Source organism: Teleopsis dalmanni, chromosome X (assembly GCF_002237135.1).
Source record: "Teleopsis dalmanni isolate 2A chromosome X, ASM223713v2, whole genome shotgun sequence".
Lineage (NCBI taxonomy): Eukaryota > Metazoa > Arthropoda > Insecta > Diptera > Diopsidae > Teleopsis > Teleopsis dalmanni.
The window spans coordinates 18,985,158-19,006,588 of record NC_051848.1 but is presented as its reverse complement, the minus strand read 5'-3'; the positions used below and the strand labels follow the sequence as shown (position 1 = coordinate 19,006,588).

The window sequence follows — 21,431 nt, the reverse complement described above, 5'->3', positions numbered from 1 at the left end:
GAGATTTCGAAGATTTTTCAGAAAGAATTAGAAACAATTCCATAATGTTTATGTCTATGTAAGATTTCTATATGCACGATGACACTGCAAAAACATGAAGATACTTGGTAGATAAGAAACTCTTGTATTTTATTTTTTTTAGCTTCCATTGGAGCACAGGGGTGAAAGTTCTTTTAAATCACATCCCATTCAGATCTCAATTACATATACTCCTTCAAATATAGTGTATAGATACAAGTTCTTCTTGTTCTTTAGATTTTTAGTGAATCTGAAAAAGCAGAACAATTGCTGTCTTAAGAACTAACTTGAATATTAAGTAGTTTTACGGGTACTTGAATTTTTTAATTTCGATAATTACATCTAATAGATTGGCCTGAAAATTGATCCATATAAAGCAGATTTAAATAACTTTCTTTTTTAAATTATTATAGTAAAAAAGATTACAGGATAAATGAGTGATCTGATTTAAATAAAAGCTTGAACTGCACTTATCAATCAATGTTTACATAGTTTCTAAAACTCTACTCGTTTATAGTCACATTAACCTTTTTTTATCCTATTATCTCAGTACGTGTCGGGAACCCAAGAGCAATGCCAGTGGTAGCGTAGCTACCGATAAGGCCACTCATGCTGGTAAGATCTAAACAACCCTAGTGCTTTTTGGGAGCCGAACTGCCACTAGGTGACCGTCTGCCCTCAGGCCTCCAACCATCAATCTATGAACTCATCATTCACTGATTGATTCAAACCGACATGGAATTTAATCTCCAAAGGGAACCAACCGGTTAATCCTCCTGCTTTACTAGCAGAAAGCACATCGGATTTAGAGGTGCTAAATTCAAGTCAAAATATTCCGTAGAGGAACGACACTGAAACAATTTATCTAAATCAAAACTCTCAATGTATCTTTCAACTTGGAATGTGGGACATTAAATGAAGCAAGGAAATTAGAGTAAATACGTCGAGAAATGAATAATTGCAAAATTGATATAATGACAATACAATAATGCCGTTGGAGCGACAGTGGAGAAATTAGAAATCGAGAAAAAGTTTTCATATATTCTGTTAAACCTACTGATTCGGAACGAAGTAGAGGAATTAATTTTTTCCAGACAACTAAGATATCAAAGGGCATGTTTGAATGAAAACCTATAAATGAAAGATTGATAGTATTAAAGGAACAAATAAAAGCGCGTAAAATGGTTGTTGCAAACTGCTATGAACTACTGAAATTCAATCCGACGACGTCAAAGACGAGTTTTATGATCAACATTAATGGAACTAATAAATGCCCATAGCCAAAGAGGAGATATAGTTATTGTTCTTGGCGATATGAACACAAAAGTTGGGACAAACAACATAGGTGTAGAAAAATTTGTGGGAAAATATGGACTGGATAAGTAAAACGATAACGGCCGAAGACTCACAGAATTATGCTGTGATGAAATTATGGTCACAGGACACTTGGAACTTAGTCCAGCAGAGAAAAAAGAAAAAAGCTCAGTTATTGCGAGAAACCTTATCGAAGACGACACAGCAAGAACGAGTTCGCCCAAAAAGCAGAACATGCTGCAGCTATAAACGACACAATAAAACTGTATGAGATTATATTGTGGGACGTTGGGACAACGCACCGTCCAACAAGTGGCCCCACTGAAGTCAAAGATTAGCCGAAGTAGACCACGAAATTACTTGAGTCCTTTTCAGATGTCATTATTGAATTAAAGCTGTAATGGTTTCCGTTTGCATAACTACATCTCTTGTTAATGCCAGCAGCCCATTTAGATTGAGGGCCTGCCAAGTCATCACCAACCCAATGGTGTCCCAAGACAGTCTTCCTTCTACTTGCTGAATAATCCGACAAACTCTAGTGATGAGGATGAAATGCGCTTTGCTGATATATGCCTACATGTCAACAGTATCGATATGTCACTGCCATCCAGAACTGAGGTTATTGCGGCAATTTAGGATCTGAAAAACAATAAACTATTCGGTTTTGATAACATTTGTTCGGAATTTCTCAAAAACGACCTCGGATATGTGGCTGCCCGTCTTTCACCATATGTGGGAAAATGAACTTTTTCCAAATCACTAGAATGAGGGTATACTAGTCAAAATACCAAAAAGGTGACTTAAGTTAATGCGATAACTACAGAGGTATTATGCTTTTACTTAACCCAAGTAAAATCTTCACAACTATTGTTCTGAAACGTATATATGATACTATCGAATCAAACCTGTGTGAAAATCAATTTGACTTTAGAACTTCCCGGTCATGTGTTGATTTCATTAACACAGTGCCTATAATTTTCGAGCAGTGTAATGAATTTAGATCGTCTACGTACGCTGCAATTATTGACTTTAAAAAAGCTTTTGACCGTATATGTGATACTATCGAATCAAACTTGTGTCAAACCTGTTACGAAAGAGAGATATGCCAATAAAAATGTTACAGATAATTAAATTAATGTACACAAATTACAGATGCCGTATCCTTCATAGAACTCATAAGGAATGCGGTCGTTGCCCGGTGCTTTATTGGAATTGGTGTTTGAAAGCACAAGGTGGACTTCACGGAGTTCAAAAGGAGAGTCAAGGAAGGAATTGACAAAAGGCGGAAGACACCAAGAGATAGCTGGGAGGTTGGAACTGCATGTAAGTAGGGATTCATTGTAAATATGAAAGTCTTCACATTGTAGCTACTTTGTGGAACTGTTTTTAAATTTTTGGCTGGATTCCACGAGTCAGAAGCGTTTTTAATAGTAATTATTGCTTTAATATTTTTTTAAGTGTCATTAAAGTTTTTTATAACGGCAAAGGTTTGCATATCGAGATCTCAGTATAAAGTGAAACGCACGATGGGTTTCTAGCTCGTATTTTCGAACTAAATTAAGGAAATGAAACATTTTTCCGAAGTTCTTGAATCTGGTTGTCAAACCATTCATTTTTGGGTTCAAAATCCTTATTTAAGATCTGGTTACTCCACGCATCACGAACTTTTACCAGAATTACATCCAATTTAATGTCAATCTGCATATTAGTACTTATATAATCAGAACAAGTTCTCATTTCTAGATGTTCTCTATATCTACCTGCACAAGATTCTTTCCAACGCATTTTTTTGGAACTTGTACGTCATTCGAAATTACTTCGAAACTTGATGAATGAAACTCAATATCCAGCGGCATATGATCAGAGTATGATTTGCAAACAACATGTAAGGAGCTTTTGAATCTAAGTAACTGAAATAAAAAGATACAGAAATAAACAACAGTTGACCCATTTGGTCCCACATATGTAAATTCCCCAAATTCATCACTTTGACAACTGCCGTTAATTATAACACCACCAATGTCCTCCAGAAAACAGGGATGTTTTCTTCCCTTGGTGTCAAGTTTCACATCCTTTAATACTCTTCTTACCGCAATAAGTCGGGAATCAGATAATAAATTACCGTCAACTACTTGATTATCTGCTACATGGGCATTTATGTCTCCAACAATGCAGTAAATGGGTTTATTAAAATCATTTAAAAATTGTTCCAGTTTACCATCAATACCAACCCTTCCAACCCATGGCAAGACTTGTTTTCCACATTTCAGTTTGTATTCAAATTCTGTCAAACTTCATTATAGAAGCGACTGTGTAGGAAGAAAAGATCTATTTAATTATCTATATTTGAAGGGTTGGATTTAGCTTTTGCCTTTGTTTGATCTGCGAAAGTCCAGTGACGTGACAGCGACCGATCTATTACTTTAACATGTGATACTTAAGTATAAGGTATTTAACATTCTCTAAAATTGGTAGACTAGGTTCGCGTATGCTACTAAAATTTTGAATTGGATGTGCTGTAGCTGAAATTTGAATTTCTCCTTTCTTTAAGTCATTGGCGGAACGGGCAACGTTGTTAGTGTGGAAGTAGTAAAAACCTAAATTTTTATTCTCAATCGTATCTTCTAGAGTTCTTTGGTTTAATTATTAAGACAAATGTTGTAATCTTGAATTATAGAATATAAAAGAATTTGTAATATGTTTCGTATCTTCAATACTTAATATCTTAATCTGTTGTAACATAAATAATATTATAAATCGAATTTATCACGACTTAAGTTGTACACATACAACAAAATTTAAGAATTTTGACGCCCATTTATTATTGTATCGATTCCTCGCTTTAATACCGCTGTGTTCAGATTAAAAATTGTAAGATTAACTCAAAAGACAGAAGTTGGGGCTGAGGTATACTAACATAGAATTTTTGTTTTCAGAGTCCAACTCAAGTTCCACCAGATAAATTAACAATTAAAAATATTTAATAATATTACTTTAGTTGTAAAAACTACTTTAAGTAGAATTTTCAAGTCGCAAATCTCCTATCCACTTAGCAGAGAGGACACTTTAAAATAACTAGCTTGTCAATAGAGTAACATTGTAACACTGTCAACTGCAAATAATAGAACATGCACTAGAAATGTATTTTGTTACCACCGTTTTGCACGGATATGACATAACTCAGTTACGAGCTGGTTATGTGAGATCGTAAATACCCCTTATATTTTTATAGTGTGTGTCTTCCACACTATTTTTTTTTTTTTTAAATCAAACCGATTTAAATTAGAAGTAAAAATTTATATATAATTATACATATGTTATATGTGGTATTAGCTTATAGTATATGATGCTATTTTTTAGAGTTATATCCAAGTTGGCGGTGCTAGTAATAAAGTGAAACCAGTATCAAATTCTGATATGATGGTCTAGTAAAAAAAAAATAATACTAAGATGATTAATGTAGTGGCAATTAACATCAGTAATAACAACTCAGTTTAATATTACTGAGGTATATAATGTGGCTGCAATTGACACTTGGAACAAGTCAATATTTAGTTCATTACTAGCGAAGTAGTGATATATAATTGTTAGTATTGCAATGTATTGTAGCAGAAACGATTGGGAAGAGCAATAACATCTTAATGAAAATTGACGAATTGAAGATATATAAAGTAGGTTGTGCAGTGATAAGTAATAAGTATTATTGGAGATGTAACTTCCTTAGTTAAGAACTAGCCAACAAATTATGGACTAACAAATTACGGACTAAAGGTTATTGTGTTATTTAATAAAACAATAAAGGCAATGCTATTGGTATGATTCCTTTCATTAACAGATAATCAAGAGTTTAAGATTACTTTTATTAATTAAAAAGCAACAACGATTTATATCTTGATCCCCTAATATATACACTTCTTAATTGTTTCGTAAAAATTGTCTCATAAAATTGTTAGCGTGTATAGAAGTGTTTTTAATTTGATTTAATCATCTAACCCATAAATGGTAGCGAACTTGATTAATGCAATTACCCATGGCACCATGGTATGGCAAAGTTGCCACTTTAATATTGCGAGTAAAAATAAGAACAACCAGAACAACATACAACCAGAGGTACATACAAATTTTGCGGGGGCAAAACAAGGAAGGTAAACAAAAATTGTTATTCCTTCAGCTTGCATTGCAGTAGTTTCACTTTTACATCAACTCGTAAATGTAAAAATGAACCTTATGAAAACCCAGTTTTCCTTTTTTATTTGGCATTACTTATGGGGCATTAAAACACTTTGCATTGTACTTATTTTTACATATAAGCATTCGCCTACAGCTGTTGGTGTAAATGCGTCCAAAAGAAAATGACCCAGTAGTTAAGATTCATATTATATCATATCGGTTTGGTAGACGTTTGTTTATATTAATTTCTGTTGTAATACGAATTATAGATGTGTCAATATATATCTATTGTATTTATTCTAGTTCTAGTTTATTCTAGCCACTTAGTCCAATAGGTGAACTTAATTATGATATAATAATAGATGGTACTTGTAAAAGGTTTTAATTCTTGAAAAATCTAAAATCACTATGTTATATTTACATAACATAATATTCCAGCAGGCGAAAGTATCGATACATCAGCTATACTGCATCAATACTTTAGAATCAACCATCGATGCCATCTCAGCGGGCGAAAGTATCGATGCATCATCGATACTGCAACAGTCTGTAATAAAAGTAAAAGAAAAAAAAAATAAGTAATAGAAAAATAAAAGTAATAACAAATTTTATAAAATTGTTCCAAAATAAATAATAAATAATAATTATATGAAAGAGCAATATGAATATAAAAGCAAAATAATAAACCTTACGTTAAATTGCTTCTTTCTGAAATTCTATCCGCTTTTTCAGATACATTCCAGATGCCATTGTGATTACTTTGGCAACGATGCTGTTATAAACTGCTGGGATGTTACACACTAGGTTCATACAATACTGTCCTCTGTCTATTAAATTTTTTCTAGTTCAATTCTGTTATCATTTATCTTACTGAAAGATATCAAACCGCTATTCAGAAAGCAATGTCATCCATATCCAGTCGAACATTTATTTTTCACGAAATCTTAAAAAAACTACACCAAATAATGAAATCACATTCTTGTTTTTCATAATAAGAACTTACAAGGGATTTATTATATAAAGATGGTAACTAACCTAAAAAAAACTGAAATACAGAATCGTTTCTTCGTAGAAGTCCATAACTGATATAAAACCTTGTAAATGGCATAAAATGTCGACCCTTCTGTTTAATTTTGCCAAAGAATATATTTTTAAAAAAGTTATAGGTAAATACGGATAGAACTAACTTCCATAACAAATCCAGTTTCAGCATATACTTATCATCTGTTTGTTAACATTTAAAGACGATTTTTTTCATAAGTATACCCCAAACGGCAACGAACACACGATATAAAATTTTTGCGAATATATTATATACTCTTTGTCATAAGTCAGTATATTCAAAATTTCGAAATAGAAATTTTGAAAATATCTTATGCTCGTGTATCATACGACAAGTAAGATAAAAAATTTATATTAAAATTGCTCAATAACCTATAATTACAATCACATTGCATAATAAATAAACCGTACATAGCTTTACTTTTGATATGCTGCAACGATTAGTGCAGTTTTAAAGCGCTTATATGTTTTAGTTTATGCATTTAAAAATATCAAAATAAAACACCTTCCATTATACATTTGGTTACTTTTGTTTTGTGGAATATCCTGCAATGGCGAAATCTAAACGTAACATAAAGAAATGCAATTAAAATTTACTGTATATTTTCAAATGGTTCTCAAATTTTGTAGAATTTTATCACCTATGTCTATATATGATCGGAAAGTAGAAGAGCTTAGAATAGTATGTTAGAGAACATAAGCAAGAAAATCTGCTAACTGAACACAGAAACTCCATCAGCCAAAGACACCAATTGGTGATTTTATCAACGATAATAATACTAGTAAATATTTAATAAATAAAGGCAATAGATTCCTTCGAATCTGTTTGTTTTTCTAATGACTCACATTAGTATTCCTTTTACACGGATTGATATAATAAATGTTTATTTCTTTCTGTCTAATACAGTTAAGTACAAGTTAGTAAAATTATGGATCTTTAACCATTACGGTTGCTGACTTTATGTTAAGGTGTATTACTTACTAATGCTTGTTTTGTAAACGTACCTGATATTTTGTCTTTTCCAAGTCCATCGTTACTTTTCATTTTAGATTTACATTTTTATGATTATTCACCATGTAAATAGAAATATGATATTTCTAGTTTTCTATTCTTATTTTCACTATTCTGTGAAAATAGATCTTATAATTTTATTGAATAGCTTTCTAACGACAACTTTTCTTATGCAATTTTAATAGACTTATATTGCAATATTTTTTGTTCCGTTTTAAGAGCAGTAAAACCCTGCTTAATCCTGTTTTCGGTGAAGCGGTTAAGCTGAGGGAGTACTAAATGCATTTAATGTAATAGACTGACGAAGGTCCGCATAGTGTTAATATTCCTTTAGAAAAGTTGTATGTCAGGGTAAACTCTGTTACCGACCGGATAGAATTTTTTGAGTTAGTAACTTATTTCTAAACTCAATCTAATCCAATCCAATTTTTAATCTCTAAATATTTTGATTGAGGTAAAAAATATCTGCATTCATATTAAACATATGAATTCTCCTATTCCACATCCTATCCAATAAAATGCGAAGACAAATTTAATTATTCCATGTCCATCAGTAAGGTCTGTCACTATTTCACTACTGGGTGTTATGTGCAGTCGAGCTTAATGCTTATGAAAAAGTGCAAACATATACTCACAATTACGAAATGGACTAAAACGCTACAAACATGCCTACCAACATATCCTGCATACATGGATATGCATGTATCTTTTTCGGCACATTTGTGGAGGAGGCAAGCACAAATGGAAGGAACTGAAAGTAAGGGAAATGCTCATATTTCTAGATTTGTCACAAATTATATTCTTTGTAATATATTTCTTAGCATATGCTTCGGTGTTTGTTTGTGTATTCCGACGTCGGTGGATATATTCGAAATTTACATATGTAATTTGTTTTTATTTTTTAAATCATTTTTCTCTCACCGTAAAGGATTGTATGAGTGCAGAAACGGAAAATAGAAACTATGGAAACCAAAAGGAAATGAATTGAGCAAAAGAAACCAGAAAATGCCTTAAACAAACTACCACAACAATAAAAACTAACAGCAAAAGAACTGAAAAAAAAAACAATAAAAAAAAAACTAGGGTTTACTTTGTATCTACGAAAAACAAATCAAAAAAAAAAGTTAAAAAAGAAAACAAAAAAAAAATACACAAATGAAAAGAAGATTTCTTACTTAGTTTTTTTCAATATTTAGCCACCCCCAACACCCCCCCCCCCTGTCGTACAATTACATTTTCACTCACATCCCTCACCCTGCATCAGCCTTTGCGCATTTTTGTCATTCGCTCGCAGTGCAACACTGGAAGGATTTTTACTTTCTTCGTCATCACAAGCAAATCCACACTTTAAGCAGATTCAAATACGGAAGTCTGACTGGATTGCATATACAAAGCTGCAATGAATTATTAAGTTTCACAGTTTCATTTTTATTTCATTATTTGTGATGGAGCAACTTGTGTTTGTAGAGGAACTCACTTCAAATTCAATTCAAATTCAATACCAAAATATTGATCGCATTTAGGAATTTAGATTTACCATTGTTTTTGGAGCAAATGGATGGGATATATATTTTAAGTTGGCCACCTAAATGGCATCAAAAATATAAAAATTAAACTTTTACTTACAGGTGCAAATATTCAATGCCAACGCCAACTGTAGACAGAACGACTCCACAAGTCTAGCAATTGCAATTAATATTTGAAGAAATAAAATAAAGTCTGGAACTCCCTATGGAACTCCCTCCCAATGCAAGTTAGGGAACTCTAATAAAGAATAAAGAGTTGTTGTCTTGATTAAACTACCAATAGGATATGACCAGCAAGATCTATGACTTATCTATGAAAACGCTCATCAGTGGAGTTAGGTAACCTTTTCCTGATGGTTCTAAGGCCAAATGGGGCAATGAGGTGATGGGACAGAAGTGTTTGGAGCAATGAGTGATGAGTCTGCTTCAATTGGTTTTCTTCACATACTGGGATCCATCGAAATCAGTAAACTGATGAACTCATCTTTATCGCAGGAAAAGTATTGCAAATATTGCAATATAGGCAAAGAAGACTTAGAGTGACTCCGAATGGAGTAATAAAAGCAAAAAACACATAATTTATTTCTATTTTTTGGTTTGAGACAATATAAATTACTACTACTAAACAGTAAACTATTTAAATTTTTTATTCACTAATCTAAAAATATATTTGATAAATTTTTAACCAAACTATTTATCAACTACTTAGTGGCTTTATTATATGTGCAAAAACAGACAATCATAGCAATAATATCGCACAGTAGTTGATTTCCTATATTTAAAAACTAAAAACGCAGTTCATAATAAATTCGATTTCACTAAAAAGATATAGGGGACTCATTGGTATCATATGCAACAGTAAAAAGTTCGTTTAAGGCTGGGATAAACTCAGCGTTGTCCATGGTTTTCACAAGAAAATTTATTTATTGAGACCCTACCACTTCAATTTTACCCTGATGCCTGAACTGGAGATAAATTGAACCAAATATAAAACTGAATTACAGATAAAACTGAACCACTGACAAACTACCTTTCCCACTCACTGATAAAGCGGAGATGTTAGGTTACTGTTCAAGAGCCACCTTCTATTCCCGACGTTTTAATATAGACACAAGTTTTTATTGAAGCCACGTGTTATAGCCTGTGCAATCTGGATTCAGTCACTGTTAAACTCCTGAATCCTGCTTACCTTGAACACTTAACCGTGCCGCTGTATATATATAAGATTTCTTAAATTACCCACCACCGCTGGTTAGCTCACAATATTTATATTCATATATCTTCGTGCATTTTGTCCTGCAAATCGATTTAGGAAGATTTTATTTCTTGGTGCTTCCTAGTAATTAGAAGTAATGATGAAACTTATCAAACTACATCAAATGATATGATGAAACTACATCAAATGATATGAAATGTTGATCGAATAAGAATCTGAGAGCTTGCTCACATTAGTTGTTGGTTAAAGATTTTAGTGTATGAAAGCTTTCTGTGTATTCGTGTATGTTTCTGCTACAACGGATTAAAGAAAACAAGATAAACTATTTGTGCAGACTTAAAAAACTTAGAGTCACGACCAAACAAAATATATGCAAAAAATCGATTCAGCAAGTTTGATGTTGAAGAAACACCCCTTTCTGAAAGACCAGTTAAAGCTGATGAAGATGCAATAAAGGCATTTATTGATGCAAACAGACAGATAACAACTTCGCATACGGAGAGATTGAGTTTATCGAATTCGACTATCCGTGATCTAAAACGCCTAGGTTTGATCGTAAAGTTTGGTGTATGTATTCCTCATGTTTGGCTTTCAAACATAAAAAAAAAAATTTTCATTTTTGAAACGCAAAAAATGGATTGTATAATGATCGAAATCATGGAGTAAACATGATGAACCGTTTTTAAACACATTGAAAGCTGATATTCATTAAAATTTATTTATGCTATGTTTGGTGAGATTTCAAGAAAATCGTTTATTGTTTAGTTTCTACCGGACAACACTATGGTCAATTGTGAAGTATACCGTTATGAACTAAAGAAATTTTTAACGTTTCACTTCAATAACTTCACTTCAGTTCAATAAGATTATTCGAAAAAGTGTGGTGTTGCACCGAAACCATGTGACACTCACCATATTCTCCAGATCTGGTATCTTTTGATTATTATTTATTCCGATTTCCACAAAATATATTAAACAGTATAACTATTGCTTCAATAATTTTGTAAGCAGACTCTTCAAAAACATTCTCGTTTTCAAAAGAAAAAAGGTCTTAAGTGATCGAAGAAAAAATGACAATACCCATCTCAGACCTATCACTCTTCACTATTTTCTGATTCTATAAAAATGTAAGTATTAAGCAAAAATTAGTAAAGCGCTTCTTCAGTTAGTTTTCAAATATGCTGGAATGATCTCTTGACATAATAATATAAATATTGTTTTATTGTAAAATATGTACAAAATTATTATAAGTATTAAAAATGTAATACTTTCTTTCACTTTTCAATAGACTGTAATAATGTATATGTTCTAATATGGCTTCATTGATTTGAATACAATATTACTATCAGATTCTTTCTGTTATGTCAAGAAATTTCTTAAAACAAAAGTGTTAAAGAGATAAATCATTAAAGTTAAGGCATTAAAGACTTTAATTTCTATATTATGTTATTTATTTTTATATAAAGAAATCGTTTACAGTGAAGGCAAGTTTTTCAATTACAGTAGTTTATTTTTATGAAATGAGTTCTTGGGCTGACCATCCAGCAGTTTCGAATAATAATTACTCATCATCAGTGGTGTTTGTAATATTTGCAAGTTTAATAGTCCGAATATAATTTTTAAATTGCAAGTGTTAGAACTGCACCTGCTCTAATTAGAACCATAATTAGAACATTAATTAGAACCATGTTAACACACAAAACTACCATACACATAGGTTAGGTTAAACCGGCGATCCCTAGTGAATCCACTTAGGTCTATTGGCCCATTGTGTTACCTATATATAAAAAAAACCAAGGTCTTAAAACCACCAAGATCCTTTGGCGAAGCCTCCTGTAATAGGTTAAGGTCCTCAACAAAGGGGACTCCTAAAGTATTAAGTAGCTGCCGTGCATGAGCTGGGCAAAAATATAGTAGATAAGAGGCACTCTCATCGTCTTCCCCACAGCTGCGACAGATTTGATTAAAAGGGAGACCTAATCTTCTAGCACGGTTCACTAGTTTACAATGCCTTTAAGTAAACCTACCAAAAGGCTGATACGGGCTATCTCAGTGAGAATTTTGAATAGCGTACACTTTATTTGCTTTATTTAATTATAGAGTTTCGTTATATTTTGTTGTTTACCCTTGCTGCACTGTGCCATAATTAGAACAACGATATAAATTACGGTTACATAAATTTACTATAAATATTATAAATTGTTGTTTTATACATATTATTATTAATATTATGGATATTAAAATTTCACCCAGTGGTTTTATACGGGGATGCAGACTTTAAATAATATGAAACAAATTACGTTTTGATATATGATAGAAGCGTTCTTTTATATACTTCGGAATATAGGTGGTCAAGTGCTACCGAACGAGGCGTCTTCCCAAGTCTAATAGATATTAAATAATAGGGTTTAAGGTATTTAAATCTACAACAAATGAAATGAAGTTTCTGGAATATACAAGAAATGGAGTCCAAGTAAGTAGAAAAATAAACACAATAGCAGCAATTGGCGGAAGAGGTAAAGTATGCTGAGGAAGAGATAGCTCTATAATATGGAAGGCGACCATAACAGAATGTGCTATTATTAGGAAGCTGTCACATCAAATTGGGAAAAATAAAATGCTTTAGTTCTAAATAAGAGTTGGCCATTGCCAATGATTGTAAAATTAAAAAAGGAAAACCGAAAGATTTCTTTAATTAGCCGCTCTATTAAAGAGATTTTATGTAAAAAACAAAAACAGTTCAATATAAATTGGAGAATATATTTTAATAATATGCTAGAAATAAATTACGATGAGAATAACATCTGGGCTTTTAGCTCTATGTAAATTTAAACTAAATTTTAATTATTTTGAATTATTTTTAAATAATTTTCATCAATTTGTAATAATGGTGATGTTTATTTTTACGTATATACTACACATATATACTATACGTTTATATATTAAAAAGGCACTATATTATTTGTCATAAAAGACAAGAACTGTCCCAATTCCTCTATATTATTTATTCTCCTTTAGTTTTTGTGTAAAGTTCCGTTAGTTTTAACAGCTCACCGCTGTATTGAGCATTTCTGCTCATTTATCTGCGTTATCTATAATATTATTTTAACAGTAAATAATTTATCTTTCTGTAAAATTTTGTGCATATTTAACATTCCTCTAAAAAGCTGTTGAGTGCTTTACTCCAATGTTAAACTGCTCCTATGTTAAAACGAAAATACATATCTTCTCCTTATGTTAGAAGATATGTTTATATTTTGAAAATTATACTTTTGCAGTGCGTCCCAAAAAGCTTTAAAATATCCTTTTCTGACAATTACTTAACTGTTATTATTTTAAAATTTCCTTGGACCTGTGCACTTCAACAAATTTTAAAGTGGAAATATAAAGTCTGTCTTTATATTAAAATTTTCGTTTGTCACAAATTCTATAGGATAACTTTAAATAATAATTATAATAATAATTATTAAAAAATTTTGACCTTAAAGGCAACTGGTAATTCCTGATTCATTTATAAGAACAACTTTATTACAGGACGTACTCAAAAAAACAATTAACCAATATACTAGATCTAATAAACCATTCTGTCATTTCAGGAAGTGAGACTATAAAACTTTTTTCAATTTTCTGACAACAAATTGCAGAAGCAGGATGTAGTCTACGTTGTATAAATTAATGTTATTCTTTTTCAACCGACTTGTTTGTTTGACTTTAGGCTTATAAGGCTTATAAAGTGTTAATTCTTCGACGTCTCGTCATACACTAAGCAACCTCTTAATGGGACTATGTTTGCTCTTGAGGTGAAAATGGCAAATTCTATCTACTAACCGTTTGTCATATCTTCTCAAGGTTTTTGTAAATAAACTATTTTACAACATCTATTATTAACCGGTTAAAGTGTGCTGCATATAGCAACTTAAATATGCACAATTTTATCACTTACTTAAGTCAATCTAAATATATACGTTCAATAAAAAGTTTGTCCCCGAATAAAGGAATTTAATCTGTCACGATTCGTCTTATTACGATCATTAATGTATCACATTGTATACAAATCCAAACATTTGAAAAGAGTTGGATCCTGTTTTAAGTAACCATAGTTTTCTAATTTATAATGTATGTATATATATTTTTTTTGTATTTATTATTTATAAATATCTTGGACCTAATTTTTGAAACCACTAAAGTAATGTTTAACATGACATTGAATTTTGTTTATTCAAGATTAAAACGAACAGGTTGTCTTCTCCTTCTAACCGACCGTCTTAATTGAACTGGCAACTGATCAGTGTGTGTGGACCCATATCACCAATCTATGAAGGTTATGCCCTGCCACACGCCATTTTGCGTTTGGATTTGGCTGGTCGCGATTTAACTGATTACTTAATGAAAATCTTGACTGAACGTGGTTATTCATTCACAACCACAGCCGAACGTGAAATTGTACGTGACATTAAAGAAAAATTGTGCTATGTTGCACTCGATTTCGAACAAGAAATGAAAATCAATATCTTATATACTACTTACAAATCATAATTGGCGAAAGTGGATTAGAGGTAACAATAAAAATTTGGTAACCTGTTGACAAATGAGGATCATTACATTGTTTATGTGAAATGCTGATGCAGTTTGAGAAATGCTCAAATGCAATAGATTTTGTAATGGAAATTACTATGAATTCAAATATTGTTTTAATATTGTTTTAATATTTTAATGATTTAGAAATTTGAATTTGGAGCACTGAAATTAGGAAATTTTGTTTTGCTTATTAAGAGGAAGTTAAAGTATCGTGGGATAAAATATTATTTCGATACTTTAATTGTTCTGTAACTAGAATAGTTACAAAGAATTACGTTTTGTAATTAATGTTTGGAAAGTGTCGATTGAAGCCACAAATCAAACAAAAAACAAATTTGGTAATATGGGAAGTGTACCGTGGGATAGATAATTATTTGCGACACTTATGAGAGATGTACTGTCGAATTTTGCAATTTATTAATAACGATACAAATTTGATCACATAGACCAATTAATTGGAATACTGTGAAGTGTTGGCGGAGCCAATGACGTAACCCCCGTCCAGAGCTTCGATGCAATCCACAAGGCAGAGGTGGTCGTCTCGTGGCGCATCAGCATTAAAAGTCATCAATTTGAGAAATTTTTCCACACGCTTGGTCAAACATTTATAGCTGCTGGAGATTTTAATGCAAAGTATACTCACTGGGGCTCAACGCTAATCACACCAAGAGAACACAAATTGTTTAAAACTATGCAGGCTAACAATTTGCTTCACGCATCAACTGGAGAATCAAATTACTGGCCATCAGACTACAATAAAGTTCCACACGTGATCGATGTTTACATATTTAAAGGCATTCCTAGCTAACTCTTATCCATACATTCCAGCTCAGACGTTGCCTCAGACCACTCTCTCCTTATTATGGAGATTATACAACAAAAGTACAGACTAGAGTATTTATAGAAGCATCATAAATGAAAATTTAACAACTAACATCTAACCCAAAATCGGTAACGATGTCGAATTTGCGGTCGAGCAATTCAATACAATCATACAGAATGCCGCGTGGAACTCAAACACGCATAAACAAACAGTTACTTCAAAAACGTAGAACGCTGCCAGACAAAAGAAGTTTAAATGAAGCTAAAAAAAGCTTAAAGAAACTCTCACTGAAAACAAAAACGAGAACATTGAAACATTCCTCTCTGGATTGTCTCCCAGTGAAGCAACCGATTATTTATTATGACGTGCCATTCGCAATCTCAATGGACCAATGCCACACATTCCACCACTCAAAACGTATAATGAACAGTTGGCTAGATCCAGAATCGACAAGGCACAAACCTTCGCATAGCATCTCCAAGGTGTGTTCCAAGCACACCTGTCCAGAAATGACCAAAACGACGCTGAAACTGAGGCTCTCCTGCAAATACTGCATCAAAAGGATTTTCCAGTCACAAAAACCCCAATACAAAAATTAAATGGACAATTAAGACCAAAATTAAAGTCAAAAAGGCTCCTAGGTACGCTACCAAACATTTGTCTTGTATTCATCAACCCAGTTTTTAATGCCATTATTAGTCAAGAATACTATCAAAGTCAATGGAAAGTAGCCCAAGTTATTGTGATACCAAAACTAGGTTACATCATTAGAGTTAGTAACATCTTATAGCTTCAACTCCCTACACACTGTTCACAGCTGACCACTTAATCCATCAACGTATACCGCAATCTTTGCTAATGACACAGTGATCATAGCTAAAAGAAACGATCCAACAACTAGTAAAGTTACAAACAAATCTAGACACCATCCAAGTGTGGCTAAACAAATGGCGCATTAAAGTTTACGAATTCAAATCTGTACAAACCACATTCACTCTTCGCAATGATTACTACCCACCAGTCACACTAAATAATAACGTACTACCACAATCCGATCAGGTGAATCTGGGAGTTAATCTTAATCGGTGTCTCACATGGAAACACTACATATTTACAAAACCCAAGCCACTGGGTCTGAAAATGCGCTCCATGTACTGGCTCCTTTGTCAAAATTCAAAGCTATCACTGAGCGCTAAAGTACTCATATACAAAGCTATTTCGATCTGGGAACAATTGCAAAATCTAATATACCAATATTACAGAGATTTAAATCGAAAATATGGTACTTCGTTTATATGCGGCTTTTCCATGGTATATCCCAAATAGCACTTTACAGCGCGATCTCCACGTCCCATTAGTGTTTGAAACCATACAAACAGTCAGCAAAATTATTGAACAAGGCTATCAAATCACCCGAACTCACTAGCACACGAACTGTTATCAGATATCAATCATTCGCGTGAACTAAGAAAATTTTCTACGTCGGATTTGCCAAATAGAACCCAAAATACATCGTATTAGTTGAGTGTTTAACTTGTTTTTGAATAAATTCGTTATATAGAGATTTTTTTATATGCAAAAATTTGTTTATGTACCTGAAAAAACTTGGTTATAGAGAGGAATTCGCTATAGAGACGTTCGTTATAGAGAGATTCGCTATAGAAAGGTTCAAATATATGAAAATCGCTGTGTCTTCAACAAAACTTCGTTATAGAGAGGAATTCGTTATAGGAAGGTTCGCTATAGAGAGGTTTGACTGTATATACTTATTCATCATTAGTTGTAATTTAATCTTTAGCGGTATACTCGTATACTACTGAGTTGCCCGTAGATATCTACATATCATTTTTTTCTATATTATATCCATAAGAATTACTGAATGATCTTTTACAGGTTGTATTTTGTTGGAAATGTATAATCATAATTGAATAGTAGGCTATTCTTATTTGATTAACTGTATTTAACATTTTGTAAAAATATAGAAATAGATTAACTTTTGACTTCCGATAAGAATAAAGTTAAATTGTAAAAACACAAATTAACAGTTGGCGACGAGGATGGGATTGTAAGTGGTTTCATGAATACCGCAAGCTTCCATACCCAAGAATGATGGTTGGAATAGGGCTTCTGGGCAACGGAAACGTTCATTACCAATGGTGATGACTTGTCCATCGGGTAATTCATAGGACTTCTCCAATGATGAGCTGGAGGCAGCTGTTGCCATTTCTTGTTCGAAATCGAGTGCAACATAGCACAATTTTTCTTTAATGTCACGTACAATTTCACGTTCGGCTGTGGTTATTCATTCACAACCACAGCCGAACGTGAAATTGTACGTGACATTAAAGAAAAATTGTGCTATGTTGCACTCGATTTCGAACAAGAAATGGCAACAGCTGCCTCCAGCTCATCATTGGAGAAGTCCTATGAATTACCCGATGGACAAGTCATCACCATTGGTAATGAACGTTTCCGTTGCCCAGAAGCCCTATTCCAACCATCATTCTTGGGTATGGAAGCTTGCGGTATTCATGAAACCACTTACAATCCCATCCTCGTCGCCAACTGTTAATTTGTGTTTTTACAATTTAACTTTATTCTTATCGGAAGTCAAAAGTTAATCTATTTCTATATTTTTACAAAATGTTAAATACAGTTAATCAAATAAGAATAGCCTACTATTCAATTATGATTATACATTTCCAACAAAATACAACCTGTAAAAGATCATTCAGTAATTCTTATGGATATAATATAGAAAAAAATGATATGTAGATATCTACGGGCAACTCAGTAGTATACGAGTATACCGCTAAAGATTAAATTACAACTAATGATGAATAAGTATATACAGTCAAACCTCTCTATAGCGAACCTTCCTATAACGAATTCCTCTCTATAACGAAGTTTTGTTGAAGACACAGCGATTTTCATATATTTGAACCTTTCTATAGCGAATCTCTCTATAACGAACGTCTCTATAGCGAATTCCTCTCTATAACCAAGTTTTTTCAGGTACATAAACAAATTTTTGCATATAAAAAAATCTCTATATAACGAATTTATTCAAAAACAAGTTAAACACTCAACTAATACGATGTATTTTGGGTTCTATTTGGCAAATCCGACGTAGAAAATTTTCTTAGTTCACGCGAATGATTGATATCTGATAACAGTTCGTGTGCTAGTGAGTTCGGGTGATTTGATAGCCTTGTTCAATAATTTTGCTGACTGTTTGTATGGTTTCAAACACTAATGGGACGTGGAGATCGCGCTGTAAAGTGCTATTTGGGATATACCATGGAAAAGCCGCATATAAACGAAGTACCATATTTTCGATTTAAATCTCTGTAATATTGGTATATTAGATTTTGCAATTGTTCCCAGATCGAAATAGCTTTGTATATGAGTACTTTAGCGCTCAGTGATAGCTTTGAATTTTGACAAAGGAGCCAGTACATGGAGCGCATTTTCAGACCCAGTGGCTTGGGTTTTGTAAATATGTAGTGTTTCCATGTGAGACACCGATTAAGATTAACTCCCAGATTCACCTGATCGGATTGTGGTAGTACGTTATTATTTAGTGTGACTGGTGGGTAGTAATCATTGCGAAGAGTGAATGTGGTTTGTACAGATTTGAATTCGTAAACTTTAATGCGCCATTTGTTTAGCCACACTTGGATGGTGTCTAGATTTGTTTGTAACTTTACTAGTTGTTGGATCGTTTCTTTTAGCTATGATCACTGTGTCATTAGCAAAGATTGCGGTATACGTTGATGGATTAAGTGGTCAGCTGTGAACAGTGTGTAGGGAGTTGAAGCTATAAGATGTTACTAACTCTAATGATGTAACCTAGTTTTGGTATCACAATAACTTGGGCTACTTTCCATTGACTTTGATAGTATTCTTGACTAATAATGGCATTAAAAACTGGGTTGATGAATACAAGACAAATGTTTGGTAGCGTACCTAGGAGCCTTTTTGACTTTAATTTTGGTCTTAATTGTCCATTTAATTTTTGTATTGGGGTTTTTGTGACTGGAAAATCCTTTTGATGCAGTATTTGCAGGAGAGCCTCAGTTTCAGCGTCGTTTTGGTCATTTCTGGACAGGTGTGCTTGGAACACACCTTGGAGATGCTATGCGAAGGTTTGTGCCTTGTCGATTCTGGATCTAGCCAACTGTTCATTATACGTTTTGAGTGGTGGAATGTGTGGCATTGGTCCATTGAGATTGCGAATGGCACGTCATAATAAATAATCGGTTGCTTCACTGGGAGACAATCCAGAGAGGAATGTTTCAATGTTCTCGTTTTTGTTTTCAGTGAGAGTTTCTTTAAGCTTTTTTTAGCTTCATTTAAACTTCTTTTGTCTGGCAGCGTTCTACGTTTTTGAAGTAACTGTTTGTTTATGCGTGTTTGAGTTCCACGCGGCATTCTGTATGGTTGTATTGAATTGCTCGACCGCAAATTCGACATCGTTACCGATTTTGGGTTAGATGTTAGTTGTTAAATTTTCATTTATGATGCTTCTATAAATACTCTAGTCTGTACTTTTGTTGTATAATCTCCATAATAAGGAGAGAGTGGTCTGAGGCAACGTCTGAGCTGGAATGTATGGATAAGAGTTAGCTAGGAATGCCTTTAAATATGTAAACATCGATCACGTGTGGAACTTTATTGTAGTCTGATGGCCAGTAATTTGATTCTCCAGTTGATGCGTGAAGCAAATTGTTAGCCTGCATAGTTTTAAACAATTTGTGTTCTCTTGGTGTGATTAGCGTTGAGCCCCAGTGAGTATACTTTGCATTAAAATCTCCAGCAGCTATAAATGTTTGACCAAGCGTGTGGAAAAATTTCTCAAATTGATGACTTTTAATGCTGATGCGCCACGAGACGACCACCTCTGCCTTGTGGATTGCATCGAAGCTCTGGACGGGGGTTACGTCATTGGCTCCGCCAACACTTCACAGTATTCCAATTAATTGGTCTATGTGATCAAATTTGTATCGTTATTAATAAATTGCAAAATTCGACAGTACATCTCTCATAAGTGTCGCAAATAATTATCTATCCCACGGTACACTTCCCATATTACCAAATTTGTTTTTTGTTTGATTTGTGGCTTCAATCGACACTTTCCAAACATTAATTACAAAACGTAATTCTTTGTAACTATTCTAGTTACAGAACAATTAAAGTATCGAAATAATATTTTATCCCACGATACTTTAACTTCCTCTTAATAAGCAAAACAAAATTTCCTAATTTCAGTGCTCCAAATTCAAATTTCTAAATCATTAAAATATTAAAACAATATTAAAACAATATTTGAATTCATAGTAATTTCCATTACAAAATCTATTGCATTTGAGCATTTCTCAAACTGCATCAGCATTTCACATAAACAATGTAATGATCCTCATTTGTCAACAGGTTACCAAATTTTTATTGTTACCTCTAATCCACTTTCGCCAATTATGATTTGTAAGTAGTATATAAGATATTGATTTTGTATTTAGAATTTAGTCTTAAGATATCTTTAACCGAAGTTAAAGTTGATGACCAATATCTTGTAAAATAAAGATTTTTTGATACAACAATAAATAAATGCTTTGTAAAATAAATATTAACCAAAGTTATAATAAGTCTTAAGATTCCACCTAAGTGAACAAATATATAATTATTAAATAATTTTCATTTATAATAAAATTT

General features: G+C 32.7%; 2 protein-coding genes across 2 annotated transcripts; one reads left to right on the top strand and one right to left on the bottom strand.

Annotated features, from left to right (window-relative positions):
- Nucleotides 1-14,598: 14,598 nt before the first annotated feature.
- LOC119689091 (actin-like) lies at nt 14,599-18,306 on the top strand. The gene is made up of 2 exons (XM_038103828.1): nt 14,599-14,726; nt 18,017-18,306. The coding sequence occupies exons 1-2, from the start codon at nt 14,705-14,707 to the stop codon at nt 18,289-18,291; spliced, it is 297 nt and encodes a 98-aa protein (XP_037959756.1). The 5' UTR covers nt 14,599-14,704; the 3' UTR covers nt 18,292-18,306.
- LOC119689090 (actin, cytoskeletal 3-like) lies at nt 17,743-18,023 on the bottom strand. The gene has a single exon (XM_038103827.1). The coding sequence runs from the start codon at nt 17,941-17,943 to the stop codon at nt 17,758-17,760; it is 186 nt and encodes a 61-aa protein (XP_037959755.1). The 5' UTR covers nt 17,944-18,023; the 3' UTR covers nt 17,743-17,757.
- Nucleotides 18,307-21,431: the final 3,125 nt, after the last annotated feature.